The sequence below is a fragment of the Poecilia reticulata genome, chromosome 6 (genome assembly GCF_904066995.2).
Source record: "Poecilia reticulata chromosome 6, P_reticulata-male-v2, whole genome shotgun sequence".
NCBI classification, from domain to species: Eukaryota; Metazoa; Chordata; class Actinopteri; order Cyprinodontiformes; family Poeciliidae; genus Poecilia; species Poecilia reticulata.
In genome coordinates this window covers 12,323,684-12,340,061 of record NC_088835.1, presented here as the reverse complement: position 1 = coordinate 12,340,061, position 16,378 = coordinate 12,323,684, and the positions used below count along the sequence as shown (strand labels likewise).

Here is a 16,378-nt window from a genome sequence, read left to right as displayed (position 1 = left end):
TCTCTTCAAGTGAATCTTTAACAAAACAATTTTTCCCTTCGCTTTGGACCTCCTCAATGTTCCCCCAACAGCGTTCCCCGCCTCTTTGTCATAAAACATAGAATAGCTTGTAATTGTATCCAGGCTGCAGCTGAGGACCTGGCTCTGTGTTTGAGCTGACTGAGGGTTTGTGATGGGTGTTGGGTAACAGCAGGGTTGAGGGTTTGTTGTAAGTTTTTAGGTTCAGTGCTGGCAACTTTGGTACTGGCAGTGGCATCTTTAGTGGAGTCTCATCCTTCCAGTTTTCTGTTGACCAATAATCCCAGTGGACACATGTAAGTATGGAGGCACTGGAATGGAAAGCTTCTGGATGACATTGTTAATCTTTTTCTGTTGTAAGGATTTTTTTTTCCCACACAGTTTTTAATGAATTACTCTGCGTTGACTTTAACACAGTGGCATGGTTTAAGGTTAGTGTGTGGCAGTCGAAAACTGACCTCCTGCCATCTGTTGTTGAGCTTTTTTTTGGCATGTCATGACACGCTAACAGAATTTTACAGTAGCTAATCCACCTCATTTGTTTTTGCTGCTGCTTCCTACATGTCTGCTTTTGAAGCTAGGCTGATTACCATTATAATCAATGGTAGGAATGGTTCGAGCTTCCTCCTTCTGTTTCTACTCTCTGGTCCTCCTCTGCATCTACAAAACCTCTTTCAACCCCTCTGGCATTTGGGGTTGTACTTGTAGTTAAAGTATAATTTGAGCTTTTGAAATGCTAATTGGCTGCTCCTAGCTGTAAACACAATTACTTGTTGCTGCGATTGTGCACCACAACAACTATCTGAAAGTAAAAGAGGAAGAGCTGAAAATTCTTCCAGCTGCAAAACCAAAGGGAATAATTGTCCAATCACGGAATGCAAAAATTATTATCAAAAGTTTAAAGAAAAAGACAAAATAATCCCAAATCAGAGCTCAGGTAGCAGAGCTACTCCAACATAAAATGAAGACAATTATGGACAACCCTGAGTGTCTTCATCATGAGGCATTTTTAGAAAAACAGTCTCTTCAGTCAGAGGCTTCTTCAAATTTGCTATCACACTGACTGGTACAGGAGATCCTTCCTGCCCATAGCCATCACCCTCTAGAATAATTATTTGAAGAACCTTGTATTAAGTTGTATTATTATTATATTAACTTGTATTGAGCTACAACAACATTTAATTTCCCTTTGGGATCACTAAAATATTATTTCTATTGAATGACATTGAATTGAAGCTGCTGCCACCACTAGCAGCTCAGTTCCAGAATGTAACGATACGAGAAAATTAACAACACTGAGTCCAGGAGATTGAGAGAAGGCGAGAGATTATCGATATTTTCAAGAAATCACCTCAAATACGAATGTAATCAACTCCAACACAAATGGGCAACTGTTCTGTCATCTATGACGTTTTATATTTCAACATATGTTCACCAGCTACTTTATTTAGTTCAAATCATCTTTCAAAAGCGAGTCCAAAAGAAAGTCATTGTTAGCGATGGTCTCTAGGCCTTATCCTGCCATCCAGCTTGCAAAGTATTGGGTTATTTATAAATTGTATAGGCTTTGACACAATAATCTGTATCAGTGTTGTTCAGAAACGGTAAAAAAAAATCCACCGTTGCTTAGGTTGTCAGGGCGATCACTCACACTCTCCGAGGAGGTCCCTTTGACCCCGAGAGTCAGAGTTCAAACCCATTATAAGTGTCTTCCAGCTTCGCCAGCGGGATTTGGTAAATTATGTGGTCAGTGTCCAGGGTAAATGCTATCAGCTGTTGAAGTCCAGACAATGTTTTTCTCAGCATATCGTAAATTCCTCTGCAATGTGTTCACTGACAGAAGTTATGTAGTTCTTTGTTTGTGACCGCTTTAATGAGACGCAAACCACCAGAATTTGCATTTCAAGTGTGTGGTAGCCATGTTAAATTAAAACTCACGGGATGCAGATTCCAGATGCGTTCCAGTTGATGGAACCTGGAAACAGTGACACAAGTAGAGCACGTCTCAAAACACATCAGAAAGAAAGAGGCACGTGAGCGCTACATTGCAGCGTAGCAGCACTTTACAGGATTATAGTTATTTTTCAAACAGAATCACAGTAAACAAAAATAATTCATATGAAAATTCAGATGAATTAAAGGCTAATGCTGCCTGCTTGGAAAAGTTTGGATTTTGTGCTGAATGTTATCGATGACATCTGAATGTATAAACATGAATCATCATTACCTCATTAAGAATAGTTTGTGCGACAGAATAGTTATAAAAATACAAATTTCCTGCATCACGGCCAAGAAGATAAAACACCAATGTGGCCACATCATCACCCAAAGCAGCTGTCCAATGTCTTTTTCTGAAAAGGGAGACATTATGTCCCCAGTGCTGGACAGTTTCAGAAGTCCTGGTATTTCACTAATGGCTTTGAAGACTAAGAGTTTAGATGTAAGGGCTGAAAGTGTATCAAGTAGACCATCTCAGAAATTACAAATATGTGACCCCTGAGAGTGCGTTTGTGTGTGTGTGTCGTTAATAAAACCTCATTGATCAGAGGCCTCAGCGTTTTGTTTTGTTGCACCAAATGGGTTTTGTCCCCCTGCATTCTGCAGTTACTGGAAAAATGCATGTGGACACAGCAGGAACGTCAGCAGGCATATTTCCATGAGTCAGAGATGTAGAGGTCAGTTCTGTTGTTTGTAAAATCTATTGCGCTTTCTAAGAATTGTAATCGCCTGAAGTTTATAAAAGCATGCTTAAAATAACGAGATGTTATTAATTAAAGTAATTTATGACAGTAAACAATACAATAGCAGACAAATTCAGCTGTGCTGAGTTTGGAGCGTGATTACTGGTTTGTTTTGACGGCTTCTCAGTTTAGTTTACTTGAATTGCTGCGCTGGTGTTGATCTGCAGTGTGTCTATAGATGTACTTTTCCCGGCAGCACTCACACAAACAATTAAAGCCATTGATCATGAACACGGCTGTTAGTCACGCCGAGATGTCATAACAGGGTGTTCATGCATGGTTTAGTATATTGCTTAGCCTGTTGAGGAGTCATAAAAAGTGATTCTGATAGTCACTTTTACCTAATGTAGCGTGTCAAGCAAAGCTGGGGGCTCATGGGGGAACATAACGCAGATCTGTGGTAAATCTTTGACTGGAGGGTCTTGCACTGGGGACCTGCTCAGGAGGATCAGCGATGATCTGGAATTTTCCTGGCTTTGATAAACAAAGCGCTCCATGCCAATTGTACAGAAACCCCCAAAATATTGAAAGATTGCAAGCAAGAAAATCGTCACCTTACATGAAAAGGTGGTTGGCACAAAATTGGACGGCACAAGGTCACAATAGGTAAAAGGCTGGAGATTCGGAATTGAAAAAAAAAAAATTGATTTCTCTTTAAGACATAGCAAAAATCTGAGAAAATGAACTTAAAATGTCTGAGGTTATATATTATTGGTAATTTGCAGCCGGTCTTGGGTGCATTGGACTGATGAGTAGGTCCTTTGATGAGCTCAGCAGACTCGGTTGCACCAGGTTTTTGCTAGTCTCTGTTGCCGCTAGTCTGGTGGAGCTGAGTGGGGGAGGCATGTGGGTGGGGTGCTCTGCGGGGCTGAAGCTCAGACTGCAGCTCCAAGGTGGAGCTTTGGGGTATATATTCTTTGTGTGAACAGGCATTCAGGACCCCTGCATTACTGCAAGGGGAGATTCAAAGTTTTCTCCAACATGTGTAAAAAAAATCAAAGCAACACTCTAGCTATATTTTTAATGAGGGAATCACATTATGACATGATATAAAGCTAAAAAAATGTTGATTTTATATAAAACCTTCCTTTTAAAGTGGACTGGAAATCAGTCCTACAAGGTAGGACTGATTTCCAATTTCTGATTTTTTTATTTGTTAAGTTACACTTTTGTAGTCCATACATCAAACTTACAAATGAAACACTTCTTTTCTAGAAATCACCCAATGTGGTTTGCATTGAAAGTTTCAGATGAGCTCTTGGCTGATGTATTAAACTTATCATGAAACTTGACAGGAAGCCCTTATGTAACAGCCGTGGCGTTATGTAACTCACTCACAAGTTTTTGCTCCAGGATCTCCATCAACGACGTTTTTTTTTTTTTTTTAGGTTTAACTTGTAGATGATTGGAACATTAGGTACATTCAGCATTGTCTTCCTGCCAAAATAATAGTCTAGAATAAATATTAAACCTCCCACAAGGGATATAATGATGCTTAAAAGTTCCATAAAGTCATAAGTATTTGTTATGTTGAGAATTTCAAGTTGAATTACTTATATAAATCTGTTATTTAAAAACGTAAGAGCAAGCATATCTGATTTTCATTTTGGACGTGGACAAATGTTTCACAGTACTGTGTATATTACAATTCAGTTGCGATATTTACTGCAATATTGCTTACATGTGTCCACAGCTGTACTCAGAGGGTGTCTCTTAGGTTTTTTTTGTAAGTACCGTAAGTTTTTATTTGGCTTTTTGCACAATGCTGTGAACAAATTAATGTTACAAAGAGCATGCAGTAACGATGTGAAGCATTTTATTCAGTATATTTTATACTCATACCTCACTAAATACAGTAAGGTCTCACTTACTGTCACAGTGAATTCTATTCTATTCTATTCTATTCTATTCTATTCTATTCTATTCTTTCCCTAAATTATTTATTCAAAACTATTTGAGACCATCACAACTAATCTCCCTTCTGCCATCTGAGAGTCAAACTAAGATTTCTTATGGAGAAAGTGTTTAGTTTCCATGTGAACTCTGTCAGCAAGATATTTTGCATTTTGCTGAGAAACACACACGTGTCAGTAACTCCATGTTCTGAATTGAGGCTCAGATTTTAATTTTTATGTTGCGGTCATTAGCATTATGACACTTCTTCCAGACATGTATTCATTTTACAGATACAGATAGTTAGCCAGAATTATTCATGCATCTGTCAGATTATGCCTGGATGGATGGATGGATAATTGTCTTTCCTGCAAGTAGCTTGTGTATAAAAGGAAGTGGTACCACCTGAAGGGGTATAACTTTTGTAAAAGTGAATATGCTTGTTTACATTTTATAAGAATGCGATGTTAGAAAAATATGTATGCTTTGCACAATAGATAATGAACAGTACTTGCATAATAGCAGCAAAACAGGTTGTGTACTTGCTGAAAAGCTTTTTTGCATGTTTTCACTAGTATGGTAACAATATCTTCAGTCAGAGAAAACATATTGGTAAAATCAGAAGATTATTCCAAATCTAAACCTGCCCGGGGTTCAAATAATATTGGGCTCGCTTGACTATAACTGCGATTAGTTGTGATTGTAAACATGTTCCTGCCGTTGTTTGTCCAGCCATAAACAGAAGTGGACCATCGTCAGGCTTTTAAATCTCACGGCTGGCTAATTGCACGGACTGCTAAGAACATTATGACTACATTTTAAGCTTGAGCAGCCGACTTAAAGCCCAACCACTTCATTCAAGAACGTAGATGTGACATCACACTGGTTTTACTATTTTTGAGCAAACACAAAATGATAACGAAGTTAACATTTTAGACTTTATTTAGCAGCTTACATAAAGGATTAGCATGGCTGCTGTAGCTGGATTTACTGAATCAACATTGTTTTCTTGTGTATTCTTTAGTGCATATATATCAAACTAAAGGCCAAACTAAAGGGTCAAATCCTGCCCGCCATAAATATCTACATGTACTTACTTAGTAATAGATGTTAGGGTTATTCTTTCCCTTTTTTTTGTTTTTGAATGATTGAGTTTATGTTTTGCTTGTGTTGCCGTTTTACAATGGTTTTAGGTGTGATTTTCAGGGCTTTTGTCAGTGTGGATTGTATTTAAATTTGCTATATTACAGTCATATTCCATAATTTATATTGACCTGCTGATGAGGCTGGTTTGTTAGATTAAAACTACATTTGAAAACCACAACATTTAAGGAAGTTTTAAGCACACTTTTCATTAAGCCCACGTGTCTGTTTTAAAAATTATTTTTGATTATCGTGTTACTTTTGAAAGTTAGACATAGCTCAGAAATATTTGCCGTATTTTTCGGACTATAAGTCGCTACTTTTTCCCCCATGCTTTGGTCCTTGCGGTTTTTAGCCCGGTGCGGCTTTTCTGTGGATTTTCCTTTAACCATTAGGGGGCTCTATAGCAGGAAGTGAATCATTGGAACTCAAAATTGGAAAGCAAAGAAGAAAGTGCTTATTTTCATTTAGAACAAGCACATGCTAGCAGCAGGCACGGAGACATTTCTTCAAACTCATACCCCCTCATCATGGAAACAACACGAAGAAGTTGTTTTGTGCAGCTTTTAAGTTTAGCTGCATGTAAGTTTGGCGTGAACGAATCCATGGTTCAGCGTTGGAGACGCAGGGCTTCGTCCTTAATAGCAGATTTATTATGAATGTAGTCCTTTGCCGCGCACTTGTGAGAAACAGAGAGCGGCAGAGATAACTGCGACTTATAGCCCGGTGCGGCTTATATATGTACGTTTCCAGTTAAAAAAAACGTTGTGGGTGCGGCTTATAGTGAGGTGCGCTCTATAGTCGGGAAAATACCGCGGCTGCATTTTGTCCTGAAATCATGCAGTAATGCAGAAGACAGGGACAGAGAAGGTGAATCAGAGAAAGATAATTTATTAGCTAATTAGAATAAAAAGGAATCGTTCTGAAATTCAGATATCAGTTGTTTTGGTCCGGTACTTCAATATAAATCCTGCATGCAGTGAAAACTTTTATTTTCAGTTTTTTTTCTGACCATTAGGTAAAAATATTTACTAATTGTACCTTCTCATCTGATAATATTCTGTGAAAATGGAAAACGTTTTCCGTTCCCACATGTGAACGTTATTGAAATTGATGCTCGGGTCAGCTGCTTGTTTCGTTGCCAATGTAAACAGAATAACTCTGGATGTCTGATGGCTGTTGTGAGAATCACTAGGACATATGGAGAGAAAAATCTGATAACATTCTTCGAGGGTGAATGGGGAACATGTGGTCTGTTCAGATAAATCAGCCAAATGCCTCCTTGCTTTTGCTTGTGGTTAATTGACACAAATTAGTTGTGGACTTTCCCTTCAACCTACCGAAACAGAGGCAGCTCAGACTGAGCGACGAGGATGGAGAGACACTGCTGATGGTTGTTGCCTTTCATTGGGGTCGGGTCAAAGCTGAGAGGTTGTCAATGAGTCCGTTCATTAAGTATCGGGGACTGCTCGGCTGTGCTGAACCTGTTTCAGACTTGATGCTGTAAACATATTTAACAGGCTACCAGCACGTCTACTCTGCTTCTTTTTTGTTGCGTCTGTGAACTAAAATGTGGGTATAAAATAATGTTTCTATAAAATAACGTCTCTGTGTTTACGTGAATGTAAGCGTGTGTGCAGTATGTAGCCTAATGTGATGCAGAAGCGATTAAACGGTTTACAAAACTTTACAGTCTCTGTAGGGCAATATATGGTTAAACGCTTTCGCTGTAATTCGGCAGTTTCAGTTTTAAATGGTAATTCTTTGTTTATTAGTCGTGTTTTTGTGCCATATAGTTTTTTTTTTTTGCTCTGCATCTTGCACATGCTTCTGCTCATGTGTTTGTAAGCTGAAAACTTGAAATGGTAGGAACCTCCCAACGACAACTGACCTGTTTCCAATTGACCATGGCTCTGACGTCATCCATTTATTGAAAGAACTGAAAGAGGACAATTTCTTTTTTCAAATTTATTATTGAAATCTTGGAAGAGCTTAAAGAGATATGTTGTTAGTTTAACATGCAGCTTAGGGATGGAAATTTATCCTATCACAGTTTCATTTTCATACCAGTCGACATCAGCATATGTCTGGATAACAAATTACTATTTTTGGTGATTTTTTTAATGTTCCCTTGTACTATTAAGTGATCATTGTTTACAGATCCTCTGTGTAAACCATTTATGACTCTGTCGTAAAATCAAGCTAATCTCAGTGGTCTCCCTGTTGAACTTTGGTCTGGTCATTAGGTTTTTTGTAAAGAAGAAAGTTTCTGTTTGCACGCTTCCAATAAAACGTTTAGAGCCTCTTTCTGGGATTATTGGCGTGTGTTTTTACTGAATACCAGCCTCCTTTAGGTCCTGTGAAGAAAGTTTTAATCTCTTTGGAAACTTATTTTAGTGTGTTGCTGTCTGCTGATTTCAAGGTGAAATCGCTTGGACGACCAGACCTTGACATTTTGTTAGTATTTTGTTTTTATGTCTTCGACTTGTAAACATTTAAGTGTGGAAAATTTAGAGGTTTTCTAATCCATTCCTCACAAAAACTACATTGCTTTATTGTCTCAGTTTTGTTGTTTATTTTTAGATTTTTTAGTGTTATGACGCCGATAACAACATAAACTATGTGAGAAATGCACACAGGCTGTTTCATTTTTAAATGATTATCTACATGAGGTTGTTCTACTTTTATGGTTTTAACTGTCCTGGTTTGGTAAAATAGCATTGACCTCGGTGTGTGAGGACTACCACTCTGCTCTCTGATCTCTATCGATGACAAAGTCATGCACCTTAGCTTCACTTCTGTAGGAATAACATCAAAGGTTCGTCCATGTCACAGTTAACCACATTTGGGGAGCTGCTGGTGACACAGTTTATGCACCTCTTCTTCAGGTTGCCTTCCTCGCCGTAGCTGCGTGCGACCTACACCTGCTTCAGCTACCTGCTGCATCCTGATGTTTATTTCTCACTTCTGTCTCCCTGTCGACGTGTAGTCCTCTGGCACGACTGTGATGGTGGACATAGCGGTGATGGGAGAGGCCCACGGACTGATCACAGACCTGCTGGCCGACCCCTCTCTGCCGTCCCACACCTGCACGTCGCTGCGGGCCGTCAGCAGCCTCCTGACCACCCAGCTCACCTTCCAGTCGCTCCACCGGCCGCGCCCCGCCCCCCTGCTCAACCCTTGCGATGCCTACACCTGCTCTGACTCGGAAGAGGGACCCGAGAAAGGGGAGAAGACGTCGATACACAAGGTGGGAGAATCTGTGAAGATTAATCATCCTCATGTTAGACTTTACTGAGAAGAACAGCAGTCCCCCCCTTTCTACCCCCTGAAGCCACGCTGAAATAATTTATCAAACCATTGAAAGGTCAAGACTGTTAATCAAGAGCACTCAAAGAGGTTTCATTTGGAAACACTCGAACTAATCCGTAGATGGCGATGCGGTCCACCTCGTTTAGGTCAAACATCCCGTGCTGCACTCCTCACACGTGTTAATCTCTTAGTCCCAACTCTCAACTGGAAAGTGGTTTTTCCCTCCGACATCAAATGAAAGAACGTATTTCTTAAACAGTTAGGCGGAAAAAAAAAAGTAGAGCGCGTCTATTGCTGGGAGCAGCGTTCTCCCTTTCATAGCCGCAGCTGTGTCAACATGACAGATGTGCCGAGCCAGACAGTGTGTCTGAATGAGCGCATGTGAGAGGGAGTTGTGTAAGGGAGGCAACGCGCAGCTGGATGCATTTCTCAGAAGCTTCTGAAGAGGGATGGGTATGTGTCAACAGAACTTGACTCCCACTGCTATTATGCATCTGGCTCCTTATCTGGCGAAAGATACCCCCGGTCTTCGAGGCCGGCCTGCGGGCTTCGCGTCGAGCACGTCCGGTTTTGGCAGATGTCGTTTTGCGTCCTCTGGATCGTGTGTAAAAGCGTCAGAGTTGAACCGTACCTGGAATGACACGAAAACCTTGCAGTCATTTCGACTTTCCCTCTCATAAAATGTCCAGCATTAACAGCTAGGGGAAAAAATAAAAATAAAATGACGTGAAGAAGGAACAGAATTTGGAAAAAATGCTGGTTTTGTTTTAACTGGTTTGACGTCCATTTGTGGCACAAGGTAATAATGGCTTTCACACTTACTTACTTCCAAATTAATTTTCTCTTTTTTTCTGCTACACAAAAACTAAAGAGTAAAAGCATGTGGAGTATTTAAAAACTAAATACTACCCTGAAATACACTGTAAATAAGAATATATGCAAGAGATTTTAAAATCTGCTACTTTTTACTTGAACAGTTGCAGAGATGAGTGTTTATACAGCAAACATCAGATTTCACTGACTTGTTTTGCTGCACTTTTGGCTGATGGCCATTTTTGTGTGCATCAGTGTTCGGCATGTGTGTGTTTTTGGATTATATCTTGGAGCATTCAACATAAACTACAGAGTCATCAGGAACATCAGCCCATCATGCCTTTTAAAAAATGTTGATTACGTATATTTAGGCTGGTCTCTCGTTCAAATAAGCAGATAAAAATGAAGTTTCTCCAACTTTTTATATTGCAAACAAAACTTTGCATGCATTTTATAGGGACAAAGTAAAGCAGATTGTAAAGAAAGAGGAGGACGATATGTAGTCTTTGTTCTGTAAATGGGTTCTTTAGAGAACCCATTTACAGTTTTTGGAGATAAATCAAGTCTCTGCCATCTTTGCACACATGTACACTGAAATTTGTAGCCATTCTTCTAGCTGAAGTTCAGATTGCAAAATGATCATGTGAGATCAGCAGTTTTCACGTCTCGTCTCTGACTGGGCTGTTCTAAAAGCATAAATCCTCCCACCGCCATTTTTCACTGTGGAGATGTTGTGTTTAGGGAGATGTGGAGCGTTTCGACATTTTACATGAAGGCCAAAAAGTCAAATTCTGGTCCCATCCGACCTGAGCATCATATCGTGCATGCATGGTCTGTTACCGATGTGACAAGCCATAAACAGGACTTCGTATTGCTTTCTTTCAGTCACAGGTTTCTTCTCAGTGCCCTTCACCAATCTGACCTTTAGCTTTGAGCACTAAAAGTTTCCCTGTCAGCAGAGAAAACCCGCTGAAACTAAAGCTCCTCCAGAGCTACGCCGGGTTTCCTCGGTGCTGCTCTGGTTTTGCTCTCCTGGTGGACAGCTGTATCTTGGGACGTTTGCGTTAGTGACGTGCTATTCTTTTATTATTTTCAAATGATGCATCATTTTAGCAACGTTCTGTGAGATGCTCAGTGTTGGGATGTTGTTTTTATAGTTGAAAGCCGCTTTAAACCTCCCGTCGACTTCATCCCTGACCTGTCTGGCGTGTTCCTTAGGGGTATTAAAGTAACGGGCTCAAATAAAATCTAGGCCACACTTTTCCATTTTGAGTTTGCTCAAACCAAATTAATGCCATGCACTATTTTTCTACCACTTTACAACTATAGACATAAAATCCTAATGAAAATACATTAAAGTTTGTGGCGACAAAGTGCGTAAAAGTTCCAGGGGTACGACCACGTTCTGCGAAGGCGGTCTGGAACGACTGGAGCGGCTCGGCTCTCTGGTCGAATGTGAATGGACCCATTCAGGATCCTGGGGTGATCTTTACTAGGTCACCCTGCAGAAGACGAAGCATAGAGTCAGCCATGTTCAGTGCTGTTGCGCCAAACTGCTGCAGCGCGGCACCAAAACAGATGGAGGCTTCACAAGGGCACACACACACACACACACCTACACACACACGCACACACACACACACACACACACACACACACACACACACCTCTGGGAATCTGAGGGAAGAACTAGGCAGATGAAGACTGCGATGAAAAAACAAAAAAAAAGAGACAGAGAGTGAGGAGCACACTAGCACAATCCATATGACGAAATTAATCTATGTGTAATGCAATACTGGTGATTTGGCTAATAATGAACCTCCAGGAGCTTTCCTGCCTCAGCTGTCTGTAAATACCCCCCTGCTCCTCTTTGACCACAGTTTCTACGTTCTTTGAATGTCGTGGATATTTAGCTTTGGAATCATTTTTCAGCATCATTCTAATGGTGATTTTTTTTTTCAAGCTTATCTACAGCTTCATTTATTTCATCTATGCGTCATGATCTAGTCCCATTTGGTTGATGTATTAGACATTAACTTCTCATACTTTTCCTAGGAGCTATTCCAGTCATGTTCATCCTGCTCTTTTAATCACTGCCTGGTCCAACTTTCATTCACAGAGTTCAGTAGCGGCCTTTCTATTTTAATTGTTGATTGGGTCTGTAAAAGTTACCCTGTGTGTGTGTGTGCGTGTGTGTACAGCGTCTCAGGCGGAGTCTCCACCCTGGCCTTCTGAGGAGGATTTCTTCCACATGGACGACCACCACCTCAGCCACAGGACTGCCCACCATCGAGCCTGGGCCTGTTCGAAGGGATCGCAGCTCCAGCATCAAACCGTACCATGAAACACTCACATGCAGGTACCCAAAACAAAACCGATTACCGGATACTGTCTTGAGGATCTAATGCCCCCGTTGTAGTGTTATGATTCCGATGCCATTTAAACATATAATGCTGTTGTATGGACTGCAAGCGCCACAGATACAGAATCTTAGCAAGCGATTGACTGAGCTTTGGTGATGTATTCTGGTTTTATTGGGGATTCTTCTGTTTTGGTTTCATCAGATTTATGTTTTATTTTTTTAGCCTATTTCTAAATCAAACAAAAGTTAAATCAAATATTGATTTCAAACGAGTGAAAAAGCAATCTGAACCAACCTGGTCCAAGAGAAAGTATTTACAAAGAAGTCCTGATGCATGAATGGCCCTTTGCAAGGTCGTAGCACAGTACCTCAATCAGACTGATGTCCGGACTTGGACTAGGACACTCCAAAACCTTAATTTGAGCCATTCAGAGGTGGACTTGCAGGTTTGCTTATGATCATTATGATACTGGATAATAGAGCTTAATATTACAAACTAATGACTGGAGATTTTCCCCTCGGTATTTTCTGATAGAAAGCAGAATTCAGGGCTCAATCAATTAGTGCAAATTTCCGGGTCCTGACGTAGTGAACAGCCCCAGACCATCACATTACCACCGCCTTGTTTGACTGTCAGCATGATGTTCGTTTTTTAAAAATGGTGTGTCTGTTTTACACCAGTCCGGAGAATGTCTTCCTCAAAGGTCAAAGGTCAATGTGGTAAATGCGAGATGAGTTTTTGTGTTGCTTTTGGTCAGTGGAGCTTTTCTTCTTTGACCTCTCCGTGAATGTAATGTTTACCCAATTTCTTTCTTATTGTTGAATCATGTTGATTGACCTTAACGCAGAACGGCAAGTGAGGCCTGTAGTGCTTTAGATTTTGTTTTGGGTTTTTCTTTGACCTTATAGGTGAGTTGCTGATAGACTGGCAAATCCCACAAAGGTTCACCACTGTTCCACGTTGTTTGGATTGGAGCCAGATTTTTATATATATATATATATATATATATATATATATATATATATATATATATATATATATATACATACACTGCTCAAAAAAATAAAGGGAACACTTAAACAACACAATATAACTCCAAGTAAATCAAACTTCTGTGAAGTCAAACTGTCCACTTAGGAAGCAACGCTGATTGACAACGGGGACCCTCGTCGGGTCAATCAGTGTTGCTTCCTAAGTGGACAGTTTGATTTCACAGAAGTTTGATTTACTTGGAGTTATATTGTGTTGTTTAAGTGTTCCCTTTATTTTTTTGAGCAATATATATATATATATATATATATATATATATATATATATATATATATATATATATATATATTTTTTTTTTTTTTTTTTTTTACCTTTTTAAGTGATTTCTGTTGTACAGGTCAGGTAGTAATCAGACCTGGGTGTGACTCGTGAAACTGAGCTAAGAAAGTTAATCGGATAATTCATTATTTTACAAGGGGGGAGGGGGGATTTACTTTTTCACCTAGGATCAGTTTTAAGTTGGACTGCAAAACGTCCCACCGGTATTCCAGAAGAGTCGAGTTACTGCTAGGCCTGATCTTCCAACTCCATTTCCTTTCAGCTCATCTTGTTCAATGTCAACTTGTTTACCAATCCCAGATGCTGCTTTGGATTGAAAAAGTGGATATTCAATCTGTAATGCATTACGTTTTTTTTTTTGTTTTGTTTTTTTTACAACAAAAGAACAAGTCAAAGAAATCAATAAACGTACTAATCCATAAAAATGTTACAGTAGGTTCTACTGTGTCTGCCTGACAATAGCTACCGTAGTTTTGATTTACGTTTATAAGATTATTAGATTTATCCAACAGTGTGGCCACATTTATATCAAACCAAACCAGTGTGAGTGAACACTGATGGCACAGCAGTCTGGAAGAAGATGTGTGCGCAGCAAAAGCCGGAATGGAAATATGCCCCACAGGCAAACGCATTAACCTGAATAACTAAGATGCACATCAACTGTGAGCGCATTAATGCTGAAGACAGCATGGGACCAGGGTTACGCAGAAGTACGAAGGTTCAGGATGGGAGCGGTATAATGGACCAGGCCTGTGTTTGCCTGGGAGTTTTAGTCATTTTGGTGTAATTTTAGATAGTTGTACATCAGAGGACAACCTGGGGTTATGTGAGGCCTCATAAACATTTTTGACCACACGAAACAAGTCTGGACTAGTGATGTGCAGTGACTTTCTATCCATGTTTTGCTTTAAATTACATTGATTCTTTGCTAAATAGATGTAGGGTTACATTTAATCTAGAAGTAGTGAATACTATGGAACAATTAAAGCACAGTTTGCTATAAAAAAGACACATTGCAAGCTTTATAGGTACTTCACAAGAGTAAAGTACCTATAAACTTTGTGTTTGAACATGAGATACTGCAATGCCAGGTGGCACAAAAGGGAGTTTCATAATGAAAGATAGTGAAAGATTTTAGCACTGCATGTTTCTAAATGGTAGAATACAGTTTATTATTGTACAGTGAAGATGAAAAGCCGACGACACTTTATTTGACAGGGTGTGCATAAGACTGACATGACATGAATAAGTTTTCATAAATGTTTACAACTGTTGTCATGTAAATAATGACACTTTTAATGCATAGTTGGCAATTTTAATGGACTTTTAATACAAGTTTTAACGAGTCTTTTCATTAAAAGTGTCATTATTTACCAAATGACGCTTCATGATAACAGTCATAAAGATTCAACTTTATATATATATATATATATATATATATATATATATATATATATATATATATATATATATATATATATATATATATAGTCTTTCATCAACAGCACCTTGTGTAGTTTCTCCCCTGTAAAGGTTTGGTCCCCTAAAATCTTCCAAGATCTGCACCAGTCTACAGATACAGTCGCCTCTGCTGTAAAACAGCGTTTTTGTGTTGATTTCTGTTGTGTCAAACAAGTAGGACAGTTTTTTTTTTTTGCGTCATCCTTCTGAGAGAGACTGATTTTCAAAACGCTACATGAGAACTTTTGTTGAATAGATAATCTGGATCTGCAACTCAATTATTAATCTGCAGAAGGATTCCAGTAAAACACGTCTGATGTTGGCCTCAAAGAGACGGAGAAAAGCCTGCTGGGATCCAAACAACACAGCTCCAGCTGATGATAACCTATATATTGCAATGTCTGCAAGAGTCTGCGTGCGTGTGTGAAGTCACACGAGTTCTCACTTTCTGTATTTAGAAGTTACTGTTTAACATCCCCCCCCCCCAAAGAAAAAAAACAAAACAAAAAAAACCCATTCATTATTTAGTGGGAGTCTTGTGAGGAGATATGAATCGGCTCGCCTGAGCTCTTACTGCTTCAATCACCAAACTTTTAGATATAAACTAATTTAGCTTTGGCAGAAACTGCCTGAAACTTAGCTATTGTTAAACCCTGGAACTGCACATGTAAAATGAGGCGTGACTCTAATACTGCATGGCCTAGTTTAGAAACAAATGTTGGGTGGATAATTGTTAAAAAAGAAAGGACTACTTCAACCAGGCTTTCTTTTTTTTTCTTTAGATTTGGAAATTACAAGGAAATACCATCCTAGGGGCATGCTGATCTGGCAGTATAAAGAAAGGAAAAGTAAAATAGGGCAGCATTTTACTGTAATAAATGCAGAGGATACATTAGGTACGGCGAAACATAATAAATATCTTAAAATAATTCATCCGTGCTGCACAGCGAAGCCGACCAGTCTGTAGCTGTGTGTTCTGAAGTCGTCTTTCTTTGGAAATAGTTCTTTCGTCAAGTTAGTAAATGATTACAGACCTTGTCCTAACAATGAATTGTTCAAATAAAATGCATGGCTGTTTTTTTCTGTAATTAGCTGTAAACCATGTTGTTTTATAAAATAGACAGAATGACCTCCAAGACAAAGCTCTGGTGACTCATGCTAGACTAAACTTTTAGTTGTCAGTTTTATCCACCAATCATGGGGTTTTCATTATGTGAACTCAAATGGCGCCCATCTAAAGGCGTGTGATCGTATTTAAGGATCTTCTAGAAAAGTTCTACTTGATTTTGATTTTAATGGCACACT

The 16,378-nt window shown here is 39.3% G+C and overlaps 1 protein-coding gene across 2 annotated transcripts in view; it reads left to right on the top strand.

Moving 5' to 3' along the window:
* The window catches only part of LOC103466321 (cGMP-inhibited 3',5'-cyclic phosphodiesterase 3A-like), a 96,840-nt gene that overhangs the window by 55,329 nt on the left and 25,133 nt on the right, over nt 1-16,378 (top strand). For both annotated transcript variants that reach the window (XM_008411821.3, XM_008411820.3), the window contains 2 exons: nt 8,785-9,045; nt 12,122-12,279. In XM_008411821.3, coding sequence (XP_008410043.2) covers nt 8,785-9,045; nt 12,122-12,279 — 419 coding nt within the window. The remainder of the gene's footprint in view (nt 1-8,784; nt 9,046-12,121; nt 12,280-16,378) is intronic.